Raw genomic sequence first — 21,236 nt, 5'->3', positions numbered from 1 at the left:
CTGTACAATAACTTTCATTAGACAAAAACAAAGCATAATTTATTTTGCGTTTGCATCTTTATTCTACAACACAAGCAACATAAATAGTTTATACTTTTTGTTTTAAAATATTTCCATTTCAGAATTCAGTCAGAATAAAATATACACAAAATACAATTTGCAAGCCAGCTGACAGTGACTGCCCAACCACTGGACACCCAAGGACCATACAAAGCTAGCGGCACAACAGGACATGGTGGACACGGGGAAGTGCTCTTCTGAAGAAGAGCAGAAAGGTAGAGGAAGGAAACATGGATGAGACCATGGAATTGCAGATAGGTATGAACTCAGCAGAAGGTAAACCCAATGTAAGCACTTGTTTGACAAGGTAATTTATAGTCTCTCTTTAGAAGTACTATTGGCTTCTCCTGAATATACAGCTAGAGAGATTAAGTCCTGGGAATCATGTTTTGTGGTAAAATGCTTCCTCTGGCAGCCATCATCATGGAAATAAAATTTGATTTTTTTTCCTAAATTTTCAAACAGAAAAGACTTAGATCTTTGGTGAAATGGAGTGTCCACTCCCTTTGGCTTGCTTTCAGTTCTAGTTGAAGGGCCTATAGAAGTATGTTTGCAGTCTCACAAAAATGACAAAAGGTGGGGAGGGGAAAGTGGCAGAGAAGAGGAAGTGGGGGGAACTGAAAGAAGATTCTTGCTGTTGTCATTGCACATCTTCAATCCTGTGCTCCCATCTGCTCTAGCAAACAGCGTGCACTACAGGGCTCTGTCACCACCATGCTCTGCCCTTCCTCGCTGTTCTCCCTTTGGTATCGAGTCCCGTCTTCCTCTGCAGAGTGGGGGGCTCAGGTGTCACAGCCTGATTGTGGAGGAGATATTTGTCCCTTGCTCGAACTTGTGTACCTATGCCTGTCTGCCAGCTCAGCTCTCTCACTGCAGCTTGCTGCTTGTGGAACTGTGGCACTTCACCATAGCCCAGAAGAACCAAATGCGTGGACAGGAAACAGGGCCTGATGCTCCATGGGAGTCAGACAAAATTTACTGAAGTACATAAACTACTTTTTGAAAAGTGGGATGTTGGAGTAAAATGATTTAATAGATCCTGTTGCCATGTTTCTTAACCAAAAATTCTTTCCATAAACTCAGCCCCCTGGTTCAATGTGGCAGTGTAGGCTATGCAAACCTCAACTTGTGATTTTGCCAAAAATTGGAATTTGAGGGATCTGGTTCCACAGGCAAGCTCATTATTGCATTAATCCAGGATCGTACAGCGTAGCTCCACTAATATCTGCAGAATTAGGGTATTTCTTCTTCCCTCTGCTTTTAGTTTTCAGCTTGGAGACCTTGGAGAACTAAGTGAAAAGACTGATGCACACATAGTCCATGTGTGTTTTCATTTTTAATGTTTAAAAAGCCAGCACTGCTGGGCTTTTTAAATGTTTGGCCAAAACTGTTTGTTTAGTATTATATTAGTGTCACACATAAAGTATCTATTCTGAGGGGAATTAGTGGAAATTACTTCTACCTTGCAGTTGTACAACTTCTGGAGTCACAGGCATGTTGCTGGTGAGGGCTGCTGAGACCCTTTGGTGATATCCCTATAGAAGCTCCACTCAAATTAGGGAGGCTCAGTGAAGAGGGATTGCTAGCTGCCACATACTTTTATCTACATTGCATAAAATCCAACATTTGTGCTTCTGTGCAATGGTAAATTGGTCCTTTACACTAAAAGAAGAGAAATTTCTTCTGGTAAATTGATGGTATCATCTTACTTCTTCAACAATTGTGGAATGATCAGCAACTGAAAAAAAACTATTTCATGTCATATACCATGATGAGACCTGTACACAGGTCTTCCCATAAATTACTGTGACTGGAGTAATGAGTAAATAGCCTGCTTAGACACCTTAGACACATCTTAGTATAAAAGGGCGGTGGAAAGGAACCACTTCACTTCTTTTGTGAATTAAAATAATTTAGTACTAAGAAATGGCATTTCTAAAACAGATTACTGAAGGTGACAATAGCCAAACCACACGCACAAATTCTCAACAGGCTTCTATACACATAAGCTAGGTGAAAAATAAATCCCTTTGGCTTGCTGGATCTGTGAAAAAGTGAGGGTTCTAGTTTTGCAGTATAGGGTTGTGTAGGACTGTGTGCTGGCCACCATGGATTTTTCAAGCAGGAGGTGTATGGAGGACAGCAGCAGAGAGTGTGACACAAAAAACTTTAGAGGACTCCCCCTTTCCTGAGAACTTGTGAACCCCTACGTAGAGATTGAAGAATTCAAGGACTGAGTGCTGAGTATTAAAGATCCCTAGCTACTTAACTTCCATTGATTGTGACAGCTTCAGCACTTTGAGTGTGGGCCCAAGCTGTGAAGAAAGGTTCAAAGTGGAGGCAGAATATGGAGCTGGACTCTACTTTCTAACTTGTTTGCCACTTGGTTTCATGCCAGTGCTGTGCTGGGCTCTGCAGTGTTGATACCAATATTGAGATGCTTCTATATAAAGTACAGGTGAAGATTGCACATGGTACTTAGAGGTGGGGGTTTTATCTTTGGTGAGTGAGGATTTCTCAGTGAATTTTACATAAAGGTTTAAGTTTTAAACAGAACTTGAAGCTCAAACTGAAAGGGAAAGCACCTTACAAGTTGCAGGTGTAAACTGTGCATGGCCTTGACATGAGCAAGCCACAGTGCAGATGACATAAATTTTTCATCTGTCATGAGGCAAAAGCTGTGTTGCCTGTGCTGGGAGTTGTACAAGGAAAGTATTGCTCAGGTCTGTGTAAATATTTTTCTAATAATTCTTTCTACATGGTAAATTAAGTCAGTTATTCCCAAATTAGTGTTTATCCCTAGGAAAGTATTAAATCTGTATTTTAACATCATAAAGACATGAAGGCATGTTAACTAAGAGATAGTGGTGGTAATTAAATGGTAGCTCAGAAAAGGTACCAGAATAATGCGTGAACCATTGCTGGTGTGACAAAAATACATAACACAGCAGATAAGCATGTTACTAATGTGGATAGCTCTCTGAAAATATGCTGAATTCCCAGAATATGGCAGTGACTGGAGCCACATGTATCTGTACATATACATGTCAATAATTTCATATGACTGCATATGTTCACAGTGCAGAATGATGTGCAAACATATGCAATGACCTGAGACCATGTAAGCTGGGGTCAAACCCTGCCCCTGTTCTGTAGGAAGAGGATTGCTTTCCTGATGAGCACTCTGCTTTTCTCAGCTTTAAATATTTGCACAGTGATGACCTATTTCATATGCTTAAAGGTAGTTGATGCTGGGCAGCAAAAACTTTCTCTGTTAGCAACTGCCTACAATATTTTAAAATGACATGTCCTTGCCTCTGCTGGCTGTGGTGGCCCTGAGGAGGGCAATGTGAATTAGGCAAAGGCAGCAGAGGTGCAGCTCTGGTACCTGAGAAAGATGTCAAGCTATCACATCTTCTTTTTTAAAGCATTTCAGTTGAGCAAAATTTACTGGGCAATCAGTTTTAAAAACAACCGGCCAGCTCATTTAAGAAAACCAAACCCAATTCCTATAGATATTTATGTGACAAAAAAATAAGGGCAAGAAAAGAGAGGTGGTTGTTAACCAAGACAAAGAGAAAGAGCAAGCTCAGGCTGCAATGCAGAGAGGCTGGTTTGCTCAAGGTTCAGATGTTTGGTTCAACAGTAAAGCTGTCAGTACTCTGCCATGCATGAGGTTATAGAGCTAAAAGTAAGGTTTGAATGGGATACATGTGTGAATACACACGTGCATCCAAGGACTACTACTGCTACTGCCTGAGGTGCTTCCTCATTCACAAGCAGAAAGCAGAAAAGCCAGTGTAGCATGGACATGAGTGGGGTGTGCAGTGTAGGGAATTCCCCTTATGAAGCTCAGGACAGGCTGATGCCAGCCCCTTTTCCTCGGACTGTTCTGGCAGACTTCTCCTTTGGGCTAAAAGCTTGCTTTATGAGGTCTGAGCCATGAAACAGGCCACACAGAACCTATGAAATAGTGATATCGCACTTTTATTATTCTATGTCTTTGGAGCTTACTGATGTCTATAGCTAAACTAGCAGAAAAATTTCTGAGAATCTGATGAACCAACTGATTTTTATTTATCTATATTTTGAAGGTGCATCAGAAAGCTTTGGCTTGTTGTTGTGGTCACTGAAGTGGCCATGGGCCACTCTCCTCACCTGGTTACCATTTTATACACACAAGGAAAAGGAAGAGCAGCACATGCTGAACTTTGCTCTGTAAATTGCTCGGTAAATAATTGCTGCTTCAAATATTTCTTCTCCCCTCCTTCTAAATTACATTTCTGGAATTATTCTAAGTTACTTATGACCTTTAAGGGAGGCGTCTTAATGAGTAGAGGCACTGAGGATGACAATGGGCACTTTGCATAATTTGAAGGACAAAGTTCCAAACAGGCCAACAGCAACACAGCAAATTTACTTATTCTCATTACCCAATGTGATATTTGTAGTGTAAGTAGTTAAAATGAAATTACATTTTAGGTCAAGATGGTGGCTAATGAGGTAACACTAGGTTATACTGTCTTCATGAGTTTGAGGGAGGTGGTGGTAATGGTAATTGGCACTCCTAAAGCTTTTGTTTCTGATTTACAGAAGAATTTTGTATTGCAACCACAATGCAACCACAGTGTTTCCTAGATTCTAGGATCTCTACTGTAGTCCTGAATGATTTCACTAATACTGCTATAAATTTATTTCCCCTACATAATTTAGGGATTTGCTTTAGTTTTAGATCAGTACAGCAAGGACCTACATCCATTCAATGCATTTATAATGAAAACCATCAGAGGTGGCTGCTTTGAATATTGTTTATTATTCTGATTTCTGTTGTTGCCTAATAAATGTCGAATATAAACTAAACAGTATAAATGCCAAATAAAAACTTTAATAAAAAGTGTAACCACACTTTCACTCTGCCTAAAGATGTATAAGAAAGACATGGCAACAGAAATCAAACTATGCTACTACTCTCCCAAATTCCAAAGCATAATCTAACTGTCCCTGAGGAAGTGTTAAGACTGTTGGGGGAAAACTGACAATTGAAAACATTATTAAATTAATAATTCATAAAGTCAGATTAGGTGATATAAAAGAGCTGGTTTTGCAGAATTTTGATGTCCTTTAAATAATTTAGCAAAAGGAACTTTTTAAATAAAGAGAAACAGCATGACTGGCACTACAGAAAGTTACGGGACAAATACTCCTTGCACAAGACTAGCAGGTGACAAATGGAAAGTAGGCAATGGAGGGAAAAGGCAGGAGAATAGTGTCAGAGCCTTTGTAAACAAAGCAGCTTGGGAGATGGCTGTTCAGTGGAGCTTCTTGGCCCCCTCTGTTTTTCCAGGTTTAAGATGCTAAAAGCAGTGAGTTTTGCAAAATCCAGGCCTTACGTAAAGAGATGATCTTTTTAGGATGCTTTGGAGCACGGACTGAAGCTGTATATTTAGTTGGCATGCACATTTTAAAAGCCTTGGGAGAAGAGCATTAAGGAGTCACCCAAAATTAAAATCAACAAATTTTCAAGTTATCAACAGGTGATATAGCATGGGAGTATGGGATGAAATGTCCCAAGGGCTGTGACATAACTCGTGCAGCAAGGTAACCCCTTGCTTTGTATAGTGTGAAAAGCATCACATATGCATTTGACAACACAACAGTCAATCCTTCCCCTTCTTCTCCCTTTTACTAATAACAGCAAATTGCAATAGTCCCAGTAGGAGTGCTGCATGGAGAGGGATGTACCTCCATGAGGATCTGTCCTTTTCTATTTACAGCAGCAGACAAGAAATGAGAGAGAAACAAGAAATATACCTCCCTTTCACACCATTTTCCATCTTGCTTCAGCTCCAAGTGGAGTGATAGGCTACATCTAACAAAGGTGATAAGGTTGTTTCTGGCTACAGCAGCTCTACATAATCAAACATAAATTTCCAGTAGAATAACAGCTGCAGTGGTGCTTAAACTGGAACACTTTGCTTAATTGAATGCTGGATACTGGCACATGCTGGTAATTTGCTGTGGTGTGTCATCCCCACAGCTTCACAGGAAAGAGCAAAACAAACTTCCCTTTTGCCCTTAGAGGGAATTAGACATGTAGCAAAATGCTCAGCTGTAGGCATAGGTGAAGAGGCAGCCAGGGTGGTGTTGCAGAGAGGGCAGTTTGACAGTGCCATTTCTCTTCGACCAATACTCCATAAGAGCAATGAAAGGATCAATAGTCTGTGCTTGGTTCACCCATCTTAGACCTGGGAATTTTTAGCTACTCCAAATGGGACTACAAAGGCTCTTCTTGGAGCAAAATAAATTTCCACCTTCTCTAGTGAGTGACACATTTAGTTACTACAACAATCTTTAGTTGGCTATCCTCCCTCATAGCGATTTTTGAAGGGAAGATGTTACCCTAAAAAAATGTCACCTTCTTACTTGTCCTACAGCCCCACCTTTTCACTGACTTGGATTTATTTATTTATTTATTTACTTTCTAAGTTACATAGGTTTACTAACCTGGTTTGACACCCACATGACAGTTGCAATCACAGCTAATTTCAAGTGTGGAAGTTTTCCTGCAGTTTCTGGTGGCTCCCACTGCTGCAAATTTGAATTAAAATGAAGGCTATGAAATGCACCTCTTCTGGTAGGAGCCTGATTTAGGGATAGGTTCTGGGTTCCAGGGCCATGCCAGATCCTCTAAACAGACTCATGCTTTGCCTCCTTTGCTGGTGTGAGTGATGGAAACACAATCTCAGGTGGACAGACAATATAAATAATTTCTCACCAACAAATAGGCAATTAATGAACCCCAAGTACTTCTTCGCTGTATACCTTGAATGTCTTCTGCCTTTTGCAACAGAGCACAGCTTGGTTTAAATTATGATATCGTAAACTCGGCCCACTCTTCCCAGCCATTCCCGTACTGCCTGGCGGACACGGATATCTGTCACATGGCAAGTCAGCTGGCTGATACAGGGAAACACTGCTGGCTGCAGGGCTGTGAAGGTTTGGTCTGGCAGAGCCTGAATCTGGTTGAGAACTGTCAGCACCATGTTGGTCCATGCCTACGAAGAAATTTGATATAAAAAAACCTCTTTAGGAGACACTTCTAAATAGGTGAGCCCAGTGGTTGAGGCAGAAAATAAGGTATCAGGTGGCTGCAGTCTCATGAAGCAGACTGATTAATGCCACAATATTAATTTAATGTTCCTAAATCACTTGACTTTGTATTGCAGGTATCATGCTCACCCTTTCCTTTTTTTGTCTCACAGTGAACAAAATCTGTAAAGTTTGATGCTTTCACCAATTTGTTCACTTGGACACACAAACAGAAAGCTTCTGTTTAGCAAAAGAACCCATTATTTTTCTCTGGAATTAACAAAAAAACCCATTCTTAAGTACAAAAGCAACATGACATGCAACATGGCATTTTCAAAAGCCTTCAGTGGGCTGCAGCCCATAACAGTAAGCAATGAGTTTGCTGTAGGTTGTCAGTTTGCAGGATTAAGGGCAGCCTTAGCTCCAGTTATAGAAGCACTCTTGAAAGCTGAGCTAGTATATGCCTGATGACACTTCTCTGAAGACTGACTTTCTTTTAATAGGGCAGAACCAGGTTTTTATTAATTCCAGCTCCTAAAAATTCAGTCCTCATCATGAGGACTTCATTATATAATACAATATTCAACAAAAAGACTATAATAACGTAAAAAAATGTATAGGTATATTTTTATTTATTGCTATTATTATTAGCCTTCTACAAGAATATCCTACCTGTATCTGGGCTTCTGCATCCCTAATAGATATATTCAGGGAGCTGACTGTGGACCCTGAACGGGGTCTCTTCTCTTGTCTCAGGATCTCTGGACCAGCACTGAATGAATGCCTCATTTGACCTTGATCTAGAAGATGCTGTGGCCGCTGGAGCACAGGTGAGTCGGGCCCTCTTGAACCCAGGAGTTCCCCTTTCTTTTCCACTTTGACCTCTTTGGTGAAGGATGTCATGACCTGTTGCTGCTTTCTCTTCTTGTATTCTGTCATAAACTTGGAGATGGTTTTGTCAGTGGCTATGGTGTAGATTTTGTTGCCAGCACTTTCCCACCATTCTTTTTTCTTGGTTTGCTCTTTCTTTTCTGGTTTAGGACTCAGGGGTGGGGGTAGCAGCAATATTTCTCCACTCCCTCCTCGAGGTGTCAAGCTGTCTCCCAATTGGTCCCTGATTTGACTTCGGTCATCTTCTGATGGTGTGTCCTTTCCAGACAGCCCTCCGGTTGATGGGGTGGAGGTTTCTGAGTGAAAAGATGGTAAAATGAAGAAAGAGTCACCTTTGAAAACTGGAGGCTCCTCTACATTGTTCTCCAGGTCCAGATGCATTTGGATGTAGTTGTTGCACAGTTCCATGCAGAGCTTGTGAAGCCGTTTGATCAGCCACCCCCAGTCAGCATTGCTGACTGGCTGGACGCTCAAAGATGGGATTCGAGCCCTCCACTGCCTCTTCTCCTTCCCTCGTGGGGGACTGACCTGGGCAGTTTCTTCAAAAATGTCTTCATCTTCTGAAGAACACTGCTGTGATGAGTCCGTGCTCCTCTCATCATCTTCAAAGAGGATCTTTTTCACTTGCTCTGCAGTGATGTTCTCCTGGTTTGTCAGGATTGCGCAAATCAAGGCATGGAAGTAGATGTTGAAGCTCATTGCTGACTGGCGATACAAATTGGCAGCTCCACCAATGCCAGACACTTTTTTCAACAAACACTTCAGCCCAGGTCTGGTGTCAAACTCTCTGGCTGTTCTGTAGGAGTCCAGGAGTAAGTCAAAGATGACAGCCAGGTTTTGCATGGAGATGTACCTGAGAAAACCAGCCAACTTGTTTTCTGGTACTTGTATTGCCATTTTCTCCTCCAAGTTAGAAGGGCCTTTCACAAATTCTTCCAGCAAGATGTCATATAAATTCTGCAGCAGTACTTGGTGGGACAGCAAGCTCACCACTATTGTCCTAAAAGGAATACTTGGTAAACCAAGTATGAGAAGGAAAAAAATAATAGAATATTAAAATGGTGCATTGTGCTTGTACTAAGAATAAAAGCAGACTCAGGTATTTCAGCCTGCTACATCTGAGGAATTTATTAACACACAAATTATTCCTCCACCAACATGCCAGACAACCTTTATTTTTTCATGACAAACTGGGGCCAAAACTAGTTTACTACTCAGTTTCAATTTCCACTAATACCTGGAAGTACTTAATAAACCATGAAGAGGTATCCAACCAATAAAGAAACATGTACAGAAACATCAGCAGTGCAATGCAGCATGCAAAGAAGCTGAAGTCTGGCTGAAGGCACATTTCACTGCTTGCTCTTAAAGACTTCAGCTTGAGCACTGAGAGTCTAGCATGGACATATCTATTCCTAACCCTGTTCCTCACATAACGATACTGGGTGATTCTTAGCTGTGCTCCCATTAGAGAGATGCTAGGAGCTGTTTTACCCCTCACTGATTTTTGATTTGTACAGCGGACACAGGAATGGCAAATGCCTCTCACCAAAGTCTTCAGGTCTTTCACCAGTAAATAACACTGAAAGGCTGACACACAAGCAAGGCTTGGAAAAAAGTCAGGATTGTTATTTGGTGTCTCATGGATTTCAAATTATAAACTGTTAAACCTCATTTAAGGTCTTTTAGAAGGTCTTTATGTAAGATTACAGGGCAATGTTCTAAATGAAACTGATGGACATAATAATACTTGGTTTGATGTGATGGGTCAAGTTTTAGTTAGCACAGCTATCAAGTAAGGAAGAGATTTTTAGTTTGCTTGCAATACTGAAGTTTTAGGCCTGAGTCAAAGCAAATCTTCAAGTAACATGAGAAGTTCAGCTGCAGAGCTTCGACATTTTTTGTTGCAAAAATTATTCCACTTTCCTTAAACAACTTTCAAGTGTTTGGGAATACCAAGACAAAAAGCCAATTTTTTTTTTTTTTTTTTTTTGAGAAATCCTATCAAAACCCAATTTTGAGAATACAACATTTTAAAAAAAGTTCAGGCAAAACTGCTATTCAGTAACATTCCCTGTGTCACTCTGCCTACCATGACACAGCTAATACATCAGTAAAATTTAGTAGTCTTATTATTTGACAGTGATAAAATGTTAATGATTAGCACATACAGTTGAGCTCTTTATGGGGAAGTAGTTTTTTGCTGTAAAAATCATTAGAGGCTCTGACTCAAAAAAGCTCTTAAGAGCATGTATAAAGTCAAATGAGAGCTTGCAGTGATTTCAAGCAACTAATCCTGTTCCAAAAGCAGGGTCAGGAATGAAGGAGATCTGCTTTCCTTGTAATAGCCAAAAAAGCAATTTACAAGGACAGTGTAAAGTACTGCTCAATCCCAAAAGAAACTGGTAGAGAACTACAGGTGAAAACACAGTGCCAAAGCTGGCTAAGGATAATATTTTCTTATTCTGCCCAAAGTTTCAAACTGAAATATATAATTATTTTTCAGGAAGAAGAAAAGCTCCCTTACCCCAGCTTCCTGTGAAACGATGCAGCATTAGGGAAACAAAACCAAAAGGGAGAAGTGAAACCCTGCTAAGGTTAAAGTAAAACTTTGGAAAGGCCACATTTACTATCATGCATGATTGCCATATTACTGCACTGCTGTAGCAAATAATATGATAACAGTGGCACAGTCAACTTGTGAGCTGTGTTTTGGTGAAAAAATGAGCATTGCTGGGATAACACTTGGCTATGGGCATATACACCTTCAGCAGTTGGTTGGGCAAAGAGCAGTGTGAAAGCATTCAGAGTTTGCATTAATTGCAAGCTTTATTCATTTGTTTAAATAAAGCAAGACCCTTGCTACGCTTACAAATACAGCCCGTTAGATTGCATGGCCTTATATGCTATGAGAGGTGAATATTCCAGTCTTTTGCTTTGCATTCATAGTAACAAGAAGAATGACCTGCTAGCCTTTGGATGAAGTAGATCTATTCCCCTATAAAGGAATGGTTTAACCTGTGACCTCAAGCTTTCTTTGTCTCTGTGCAGGGCCCTGTTCTCTGGTAGTGAGGCAACAGAGCAGCTGCTCTGGGGAGAAAACTTCCATACAGCAGTGTAAGAACAGAGACATCTTGCACGGTCTTCCTGTCCATCCAAAGAAGGACCATCCCATTCTGGCTCCTTGTTGCAAGCAATAGTTTAAATGTGAATGGTATAAAGCCATGTTTGGTATCTTGTAAAAGACAATTTCATGCCATTACATACCTTGCAATACAAACACAAACCCTGAATGCAGAATTCTGGTTCTTGGCCCAAATGATGGTACAGCAGTTGTTTAAACAACCACATGCAAGCAAAAGGAAATATTCTTTCACAGGATCAGACTGTAGTGCAAATAGATGAGTTTCTCAGCTGGTAACATAACAGAAAGACTTCCACAAAAATAATGTGCCAAGCAAAAACAACATTCCCTAGCTCAATGTTGACAGTTTTGCATTTTTGGATGTCGTCTCTTCAGTTTATAAAGCCCCGGTTCAGCCATTACCTTTTTCTACCTTCTTAACCAAGTAATACTGAATTTAAAAGACCCTTAGTGAAGCAGACATTGCATTTGCTGGGTATCACTAAAACCGCAACAATGTCAGAAAACCTAATTTGGTCAGTGTATTCGTTTTTCCTGATGAGCCCTATGGAGAGGTACAATTTACCAGGCTCAGTTCACATCTCTTCCTGTTCAGCAATACTTTTATCTTGCTTTTCATGACACAGTGTCTTCCTTGGAAGATATTTTACCTTCTCTGGTTATGCCCATTTGGTTTCTTATCTGGTGGCAGGTCAATGATGAGCACACATGACTGGGCATGTTCAAACCCTTCCTTGTTGCTAGGAGTTTTTGGGGAGCACTGAGTCTCCAGCATGAATACCTAGAAAACAACAAGTTACATAAAGCAATCAGTTTAGCACTTGCAGTGGGTTTGGGGAGGGGAGGGGCTGGGAATAGAATTTCCTGCAGTGTGAAATATCTCATTTTGTATTATTTTACAGTGATAGAGAGAATACAAGGTATCCCCCCAGGCAGACCTTTACTGGAGTATGCTGCTTTGGTAAAACAGCAATGGGCTGCCTCCAGATGCCCTGGACAGATGTATTTTTCTTTGAACCTGTCTAAGGTGTAACACCAAATGCCAAATCAAGCTTTCTGCTGTCTGTATGCATCTATCTGAAAATACCATGTACACTGGAGACAAGGACCTATTTGCACAGTTAGCCAGTTGCATCTAGTAAGATTGGTTGTTGGAAGGATTATTTTCAGCCAACAGACACCTAATATGCAATCCTTTGGGGGTATGTTGTGATTTAATCACAAACAGCAACTAAATACCAAGCAGCCTCTGGCCAGTCTCCATCAGCTGTTCTGGCCATGCTCCCTCCCAGGCTTCTCATGTCCCTCCTTAGTGGCAGAGGATGGAAAACTGAATGGTCCTTGACCTAGTGTAAGCACTATTCAGAAACAACTAGAACATCAGTATGTTACCAACATTATTCTCATACAAAATTCAAACCACAGCACTGTACCAATTACTAGGAAGAAAATTAACTCCATCCCAACCAAAATCAGTTCAGTAGGAAAGAGGGAAACTCTCAATTGCTGTAGCTTCATAGTTGCAGCAAATCCTCACTGTGGAGGACTCAGGGAGTGCCACTGATAGGGACTACAAGGAAAGTGTTAATGTTACATTCCCTGCTTTCTTGAGTTCTGCATCTTTAAAACTGATTTGAAAACACATTTTCTATTCAAACAACCACTACCACATTATTTGTGATCACCAATCCTGGTCTGTGTGTCTCAGATTTTCAAGCAGCATCAGAGTATGATTTATCAAGTCAGAACATCTGCTGCCTGTTTTAACCTATCTGCTTTCCTATGCCGAAACTGTCATATGGTATTTACAATTTTATGGTTCCCTGCAGGTCATTAAGTTCAGTCTGCCATATTTCAAAGAACTTGTTTCATATAACCACTTTCATAGAATGAATAACCTTCATTGTAGTCAAAGGGACCCTAGGAAAGTTCCAAGTTTACTCTGCTGATTCTGATTAGGAAGTTAGTGAATCATTTGTTAAATGTCAGCATTATCCTCTAGTTCCCAGTAACCCTTTTTCTTCTTTGCAATCTATACCTAGGTATTTATAGAGAAAAATGCTTATATAGGTTAATCAAATCTTGTTTTCCTATTTTCATACCACCATCTCTGTTCTAGTGCAATTTTTGTCCTTTGAATTTATCATTCCTTAACAGAATATTCACAAATCTATGTGACATTCTTGATGAGGATTTACAGTGACATTACTATTTCCCTTTCTCTATCAGAAACATCTTCGGTGATGTATGCTATCCTGGCAATTTTAAAAATTACATTACACAGTAGGCTCATTGTCAATCCTCTTTAGATAACTATGTATTTTTTCCCACCCTAGGTATTTCAAATTCCTGTTTACAGGGCAACAGTTCTGAGGTTTTCTTTTTTTTTTTTTTCCTAGTTTTTGAATTCAGAGTACTTAATTTTTCTGAATACTAATATAAGACAATTGATGTTAGCCTGGTGATGAGAAAGCCTTTTCCTGTAGGGCTTGTGAGGAAGATGGTGGAAAAAAATATATCTTCATAAAGAAAAGCTCCAAGTTTAAAAGGTTTTCTGACTTCCCCTGAAACATCTGCCAGTACCTGCTGTGCCATGGCTCTGATCCTCCAGTACTCAGCTTCAGCACTTGGCGAGAGGGAGGGGGCTGCCACCTTCACTTCACAGGCATCTCCACTAAAGCTTTCAGTACCACTGTGGAAATAGCCCAACAGGTTCTACAGAGAGACACAACGTCAGAATTTCACTGTGTGTTAAATAAATGTCTCTAGGCATGTCCTGCCTGTTTGTGTGAAATACAAGATTCAGTGACCTTTGCCATCAGCTGGTCACGTGCCATCTAGTAATTAATATACCCAAAGTTAAGGCAGCTTTTAATGGATGCTGGTCTGCAAAGACTTCACAGGAAATTTTGACCTATTGAACTCTTCTGATTTCATACTGGCAAGGAAATTTAAAATAAGTTTGAACTGAAAGCTACTAGTGTGGTCTGTATACAGTTAGAAAAATTTATTTCAATCTCCACTATTGATCCAACATGTTTAATTGTGAATTGAAAATCAACAACTTGTCAAAAGTTAGTGCATCTACTGTGTGATTACATTTTGACTGACAGCAAAATGGCAGTTTTACCTTTACTGGCTCCAGAGTGGCAGAGAATGCATCCTGCAAGGCACAACATGCAAGCCTCCACATCTCTTCAGTAAAAACAGGCCCTGCTGTCACCAACACATACCTGCAAGGACACAGGAAAATGTTACCAACGTTCAAGAAGGAACTACACCATTCTTACTCCTAAAGGGAGAAGGTTGAAAATCCCCATCTTTGGAAGTGTCCAAAGCCAAACTGGATGGGGTTTTGAGCAACTTGGTCTAGTGGAAAGTGTCTCTGCCCATGGCAGGGGAGTTGAAACTAAGTGATCTTTAAGGTCCCTTCCAACTCAAACCTTTCTATGAATATATGAAAACAGAACAAAAGGCTTACTCAGTAAGTAGCTAGCTAATGTTATCCAATCTCCTCAGTTGTTACCCTGACCTATTTTTGTAATTACACTATAGTTTTGACTTTTTTTTTTCCTTTGCTTTTCCTCTTTAAGTAGACATCTTGCCACAAGAACCACATATGTAATTGCATAAATGCAGTTCTTATTTTGATTATGACTATAATAGCCTCAAGACTGAGAAAGGTTCTAATTATCTCTAAAGACCTGTGAATGCCAGAAGACCCTTTTTCTTAAGGATCAATTATTGACTAACTATATATAAGTAACGTGCAAGTGGTTTTTTTTGAGACTCATACACATAGTAATGCCTAAAATCATAGGTTCTGAAGCACACTGAAAACAGCAAGAAAAGGTTAATAAGTCTAAAATCCATTATTCCACTAAAAAGACCTAAGACATATTGTAGACTTCTTCTGAGATGTTAACCAGTTATCAGTCCCCAAGTTCTTCAAAGACATAGACATATTTTTCAATGTGCTAAGAGTGAATAGATTGGGTTACCTGATACAGGAGCAGCCAACTCTGGAAATAATTTCTGTTGGTTCTGCTACACAGGCTACCAGTAACTTGAAAAGATCTTTCAACATAGAATTGATCATATTTTCATAACCAATATCTATAAGGAAAAACCACAGACTGGTTTTAACATCATTGCCTTTTCATTATAATTAAACATGGCAACATTACACTTACTGCTATTCAGAGAATTTGCAAAACCAAATGCTTTTTATGCTGCTATTGAAACATGCATTGCATCAAGCTGAAAGAAGAACAATCCTTTTTAAGTTAACAATATAAAATGTCTGGACTGAGGTGGTACAAGAAAAATTATCTTAGATCCTGTTTCTGATATTCTAGTTCCTTATGATCAAAGTCTTTGAATCTTCTTTTGGGAATATATTGAAGATTATGATCTTTTAATTTTGAAGATAGCCCTGCTCTGAGAAACATTCTGGTCTAAATAATTTCTATAAGCGTCTTACAATTTTTTCTTCATACAATTTTTTCCCCATAATTCTAAACCCTATAAAGAAAAAGTCCCAATCAGAAATTTTTAACTCTCCTCCTATTTTATGCTTCAGCAACCAAAAAAGCAATGAGACCACCTCCTCAAGTAGCTGTTCAGCAACATGTCACTGATGACAGTAGATATGACACTACAATGACATACCTGAGTGTATGAAATTCTGAATGTGCTCCACCACAAGTTCACTGGAAAGGCCAATGGCATGCTTGAAATTAGAAGATGCCGCATCCCAGTAAGAGTGGTCACCATGGCTGCGATGGAGCCAAAGAGACATCGTGGGAAGAAGAAGATGTACAACTGCATAAATGCCAAATCCTGGTCCTTAAAATAAAGACAATAATGGTTGTATGTACTTGCTTACAAAGCCTACATGCTCAGTAAATTTGCTAACTTGTTCCAAGCTGAAGCTTGAGGTAATGCTGAAGCCAAAAGGTTCTGAAACTTTTTTGTGGGATGAGAGTGATAAAATTTTGATGTAGTTATGAGGTACATTTAGCCAAGTGTTTACCTGCAGTGTTTCCCAGCAGATTTGCAGGATTATGTAATTTTCTCTTCCATTTGCTAGACACGAAACAAACATTTTCTGTGGCTAGGACACCAATAGAGTACCACACTCTTTACTGTGCAATGAATTTAAACATATGTTCAATATAAGGCTCTTACAAGATGCCTTTTGTCAACAGAATGATAGACTAACTGGAACAACTTATCAGCTCTAAGAAAATCCCTTTGTAGCAGAGAATGTGTCTGTGCAGCTTTAACACAAGTAACATACTTTAGAGAAATGGCTTAGGAGTCTAAAAAGTTTGGTTAGGACTCCACTAGCTCACATTTTATTGAGCCCTTTCATTACCAGGTGTCTTGGCAACGTCCCTTAGCAACTCAAAGAGCAGATCCAAAGTAGGAGGCTGGTGCTGACGGGGACAGTTGGATATGGCAGTTGTTAATTCTTCCAGCAGAATAATCCAGACATTGATAAGGCCTACAAGTAAAGAAAGAAAGATTAAAAACCATGAGCAAGATACTGCTTGACACAGGTGAAACTTGCCCTCAGAAATGATGGAAATTAATAAATTAAGCAACTTAAAGATTATGGTTCTTGCATGTTTACTGTTGCCATGTAATGGTTGTGGACAATAGTAATTTTTGAAATTATGGTTTCCTTTTCCCTCCCTTTATCAAGTTTGTGTTTTGTCCCATCCTTTGTCATCAATACACACCTTGTTCTGGTCACACTTTACTATTCCTATTAGCTCAGTCTCTTTAACCTTGTGTAAAGCATCCCACAAAAATACATAAATAAAACCTCATCTCATTACCATTGCAAATGCTGCCCAGAATAGATTGTACTCCCTTAGGTTATGCCTTAAAGTAAGGCAAGGCTCCTGAGAAGATTAGCCATAATTTAACTGGCTCTATTTGGTACTCAGTACTCAGGACTGAACAATAAAAATGTCTCATGAGGTATGATCAGGGTGCCTCACACATCATCTTTAGATGTTGAAGAGGTCACAGAGCTGGTCAACTGCCAGAACAGCAGATATAACACAGGTGAGTTCTTGTCTACACTGGCAAACAGGTATCCCCTAAAAGATTACAGGATACAAGGAGTATTCAGTACTATTTTGAAGATGGTTAGGAATTGCCACCCTTTAATTTTTCACAGATCCTTTAAGTATTTGCTAGCTCCCCATGATAACATGAACAACTAGAAGGATCTTGCATATTACACTCTTAAGTTTCTGTTCCCTTCCAGTGGCAGCTTCCAGTGGTCTGATTCAAAGCAGAGGCTTCAATGACTTGGGTCTCCTACATCCTATGTGAATATCTGAGAATCCCCTGAGGGAGAAAAACCAAACCAAACCCAGCACAGAAAGAAGTAAAAGGTTGTTTTGTGAAAAACTAGGACTTGTGACTTTCTGGTTTCAAAGAGCAGCTTTTCTCTCCTTTATCCAGGGTAGCAGGAACAGGACAATCCATGTGGTGGAAGAGTCTAGATAAAAGTAGGTACCAAGAGCCAGTCTGGTGAGGCACATGAATGAAATGCATTGGAGTCAGCCTGCTTTTTGCCAGGTTGCAGCTGACTCTTCACAGAGGCAGCCTGGCTGGAACACCTCAGTAGTCCACATATTCAGAAGTGACTGTGAAGCAAGGGATTAAGTAGCTAGTAAGACAAAGGCCATATATTTTGATTAAGGGCTTAACAAGGGGATTAGGAAAAAAGTAATTATTACCAGATGGGGAAAATTGAAGCAAAGACAATATATCATGTATTTGACTTAGCTGTATTCTTAGAAATGACAGGGAATACATGAAGTATTGTAAAACGGTAGGAACCATAAATACACCTGGCTTCTAGGAATGATTGGGCCCAGGAGAGGGAGTTTGGACCATGACCAAGGGGTCAAGAAGTTTTGGCAACCAGATAAAGGTGAAGAGTTTACCACGAGGAAGATCTCATACTTCATCTTCAGAAGCCTGCTGACCCAATTAAAGAAGATGACTGTGCAGTCATAATGAACATTCAGCTCATTGAAATACAAAGCATGAGGAGCAGGTGATGCATATGCAGAGGTCGGATGTCTTTATGAATATGTAGAGCTTTTGTAGATATATGGAGAAGCTAGAGTTTTGGAAATTTGCATGTCTTTAGAGGACATGTCCAGTGTGCTGAATAAACATGCCACTTTTCAACTTTAATTAGTTGAAGAATCAACTGTACTGCTGTGAAGGTGTCCTGAGCCCCGAAGCCATAAGGCTGCATTCCTCCACTGCTTGGCTCTGTACGTTCTAGTTCATCCAACACCTGATTAATCCACAGCCCATAAAAACCATACAAACAATCAGGAGACAAATGCTCCTTGTTTTTTCTGGAGGTCACGCTGCTTTTTACGGACTTCAGAAATTCACTGTTTATTTCAACAGACCACAGGGACTAAGTTTGGAAACATTTAAACAATTATTCTTTATCTTTCTAGACTGTAACTCAATAGTGGTATTTTTTTCTGTTAAATGCATGTCTGCCAATACCAACTTTAAAAGATTTTCACTCCTTTACTTCAGCTGGGGTCTAGAAAGTAGTTTTGTGTTAGCTTTCAGAAATACACAATGGTTGTATTATGAATATCAGGATAATCAAAATAATTGTTAATCAAAATATTGTTATCTTGCTCTAAGAAAGGGGCTGCATTTTTCTTATATATGAATTGTATCTTTTACATAAAGAAGGTGACAGGACCTGAACTTCCAAGCTCTGTGCACATGTGGGTCTGTGTAGACAACAAGGAAACAATAAACTATGAAGTTTTCCCTCCTTTTTGCTTTCAGCAGTTGGCAAAATTTGCAGCAACACATAAAAGAAGCAATTGATTAGTTCTGCCCTTAATACTTCTAATGCACTTACCAGTGTCATCATCAAAGTCAGAAAGAATGCACTCAATCCCATCCTCACTGCTGGCTGACTGTTCCTGTGCTCTTCGGGGCAAGTTAACCAGCCGGCCACTGAGGAAGATGGGTTTCAAGGGCATTTTATAGATTTTGGCTAACAACTTGGAAGGGTAGAGAAGAGGAGAGAGAAAAGAAAAGAGAAGATAAATATCCGTAGGAGCAATTACGTCCAACACAGGTACATAAAATAAAATAAAAGGTATGCAAACACAACTAGAGGCCAGAAGTCTTCAGTTCACTGACAAGTAAAGAGTTGTGGGTAAAGAGAGGGAGAGCAGCAATTTAAATAATACATTTCTAAGATGGGAGTGTGCTCTCTTCTCATATGTGAAAGGCAAATGTTATAACTCACTGATTGCATCTATGACCTACAAAGCTCCATTAACTGTACTATTGCAGGGATGCTACCAGCATTTAATTAGGTCTTTACAAGTAAATAATGTTCTTGCAATATACAGACAAGATTTTTTTTTAGCCATTCCTGTTCTACTTTTACTGGCAAGTTAATATGTATAAAAAGATATAAATGCCTGCTTCTTTTAAAAAGGACAAATAATTTCTCCACTGTGAAATGGAGTTTGTAAGGATGAGGAACAGCAATGTGGTACAAATAGTATATGGACAGAACATACATTAGATATATACACAGATATTTACTGATTATTTTAGTTGAACAAGATAGCAAGTTGAGTTTGGTATGCCTGCTGTTTATTATTCTGAATTGCTTTATTCTTCCTTTCTTTTCTCAGCCTGCATGCTGAATCCACCCATTATCTCTGAATTTAGATATTAAGTACTTTCAGTAATAATAGTATCTATTATTATGGTTTTGTATTGTACCCAAAAAAACATGGCCTGGGTCCAACAAAAAGTCCTGCAGGTACTACAGAAATATAAATAACATTATAAAATCAGACAAAAATTGTCCAGGTAACCCTGGATAATAATATATGCTGTGTGCAAGGAGATTACAGGAAACATGCCAGCATTCTAATTATTAGAGATTTGACCCGAGCTTCGGAATAAGCTGCTTCTGTGTTTCAGAGGGTGCAACCTATTGTTTTTAAAAGAAAAGAATTCTCAACTTCTTGGTGGTTTTTTTTTTTTTTGTTTGTTTTTTTTTTTTTTGTCTTTCATTCACAACACTGTTTATGGTAACTAAGAATGAATTTAATTTTGAGTTATGTTACTATGAGATTTTGAACATTCACATTTTCTCACTTGCTCCCTGGGTCTAAGTGTTTTTATCTCCTTGGTTTTCCCACTGCTAACTGGCCTGAAAGGTATGGTATTCCCTCAGATCACCACTGTCCATTTGGCAGTGCAGGGTATCACTGTCAGCATCACCACAGACTCTGTTGGGTTCATGCAACTGATGCAAAGCCTGCAGGTTAGAATTATTTCCCAGGTCAGGTCAGTGGCTGTATAAGATTGTTCCTCATACCTGAGAACATCTCCTGAGGTAATCAAGTGCAGGAAGGCACAAGTCTGTAGATGCAGATCCTGATCCTGGCACACAGTCACCCATCTCCTTACAATCTACTTCCCCTGGGGACAGGAAAGGTAGCATTGGGAAGGACAGAATAAAATAAATAAATAGAGTATTAATTTTCTTTTCTCAGTCAGTTACACCCTAATGTTTGAACAGAATCCAAAATTGTTTGATCTTCTTAGATGACAGACAGGTAACCCCCACACAAACAATACAGTAATACTGGTCAGAGTTTGTACACAAATTTTTATATTAATAAATGCTTTAATAAACATATGCCTATTTCATATCTCTTTAGTAGAGTCTTTGGGAGTTCTAATAATCACATATTGTATTATCTGCCATATTGACTCTATTCCACTTTCTTCCATGGGTATAGGAATTACTTACTTATATTCAGCATTTGCTCAATTACTGTAGTATTTTTTTCTATTCATTTGCACCCCACTGCCCCAGAAAATTTTCTACTACAAGTTCTTCCTATTAGTTTATTTACTGCTTAAATCCATGATTTTATATTTTGTATACTACACTTCCTTCTGCTGTCTAATGCAGGCATCAAGGTCTCACAGTTTCAACTGTATG

At 39.4% G+C, this 21,236-nt stretch overlaps 1 protein-coding gene across 3 annotated transcripts in view; it reads right to left on the bottom strand.

Annotated features, from left to right (window-relative positions):
- Positions 1 to 12: 12 nt before the first annotated feature.
- ARFGEF3 (ARFGEF family member 3) overlaps positions 13 to 21,236 on the bottom strand; it is an 85,672-nt gene continuing 64,448 nt past the window's right edge. For all 3 annotated transcript variants that reach the window (XM_021553071.2, XM_077782140.1, XM_021553073.2), the window contains 10 exons: positions 20,604 to 20,707; positions 19,116 to 19,260; positions 16,566 to 16,694; positions 15,857 to 16,033; positions 15,187 to 15,301; positions 14,316 to 14,418; positions 13,769 to 13,900; positions 11,836 to 11,966; positions 7,822 to 9,052; positions 13 to 7,115 (listed from right to left, as the gene is read on the bottom strand). In XM_021553071.2, coding sequence (XP_021408746.1) covers positions 6,924 to 7,115; positions 7,822 to 9,052; positions 11,836 to 11,966; positions 13,769 to 13,900; positions 14,316 to 14,418; positions 15,187 to 15,301; positions 15,857 to 16,033; positions 16,566 to 16,694; positions 19,116 to 19,260; positions 20,604 to 20,707 — 2,459 coding nt within the window. In that variant the 3' untranslated portion in view covers positions 13 to 6,923. The remainder of the gene's footprint in view (positions 7,116 to 7,821; positions 9,053 to 11,835; positions 11,967 to 13,768; positions 13,901 to 14,315; positions 14,419 to 15,186; positions 15,302 to 15,856; positions 16,034 to 16,565; positions 16,695 to 19,115; positions 19,261 to 20,603; positions 20,708 to 21,236) is intronic.

Source organism: Lonchura striata, chromosome 3 (assembly GCF_046129695.1).
Source record: "Lonchura striata isolate bLonStr1 chromosome 3, bLonStr1.mat, whole genome shotgun sequence".
NCBI lineage: Eukaryota > Metazoa > Chordata > Aves > Passeriformes > Estrildidae > Lonchura > Lonchura striata.
This window is presented reverse-complemented; position numbering and strand designations above follow the sequence as displayed.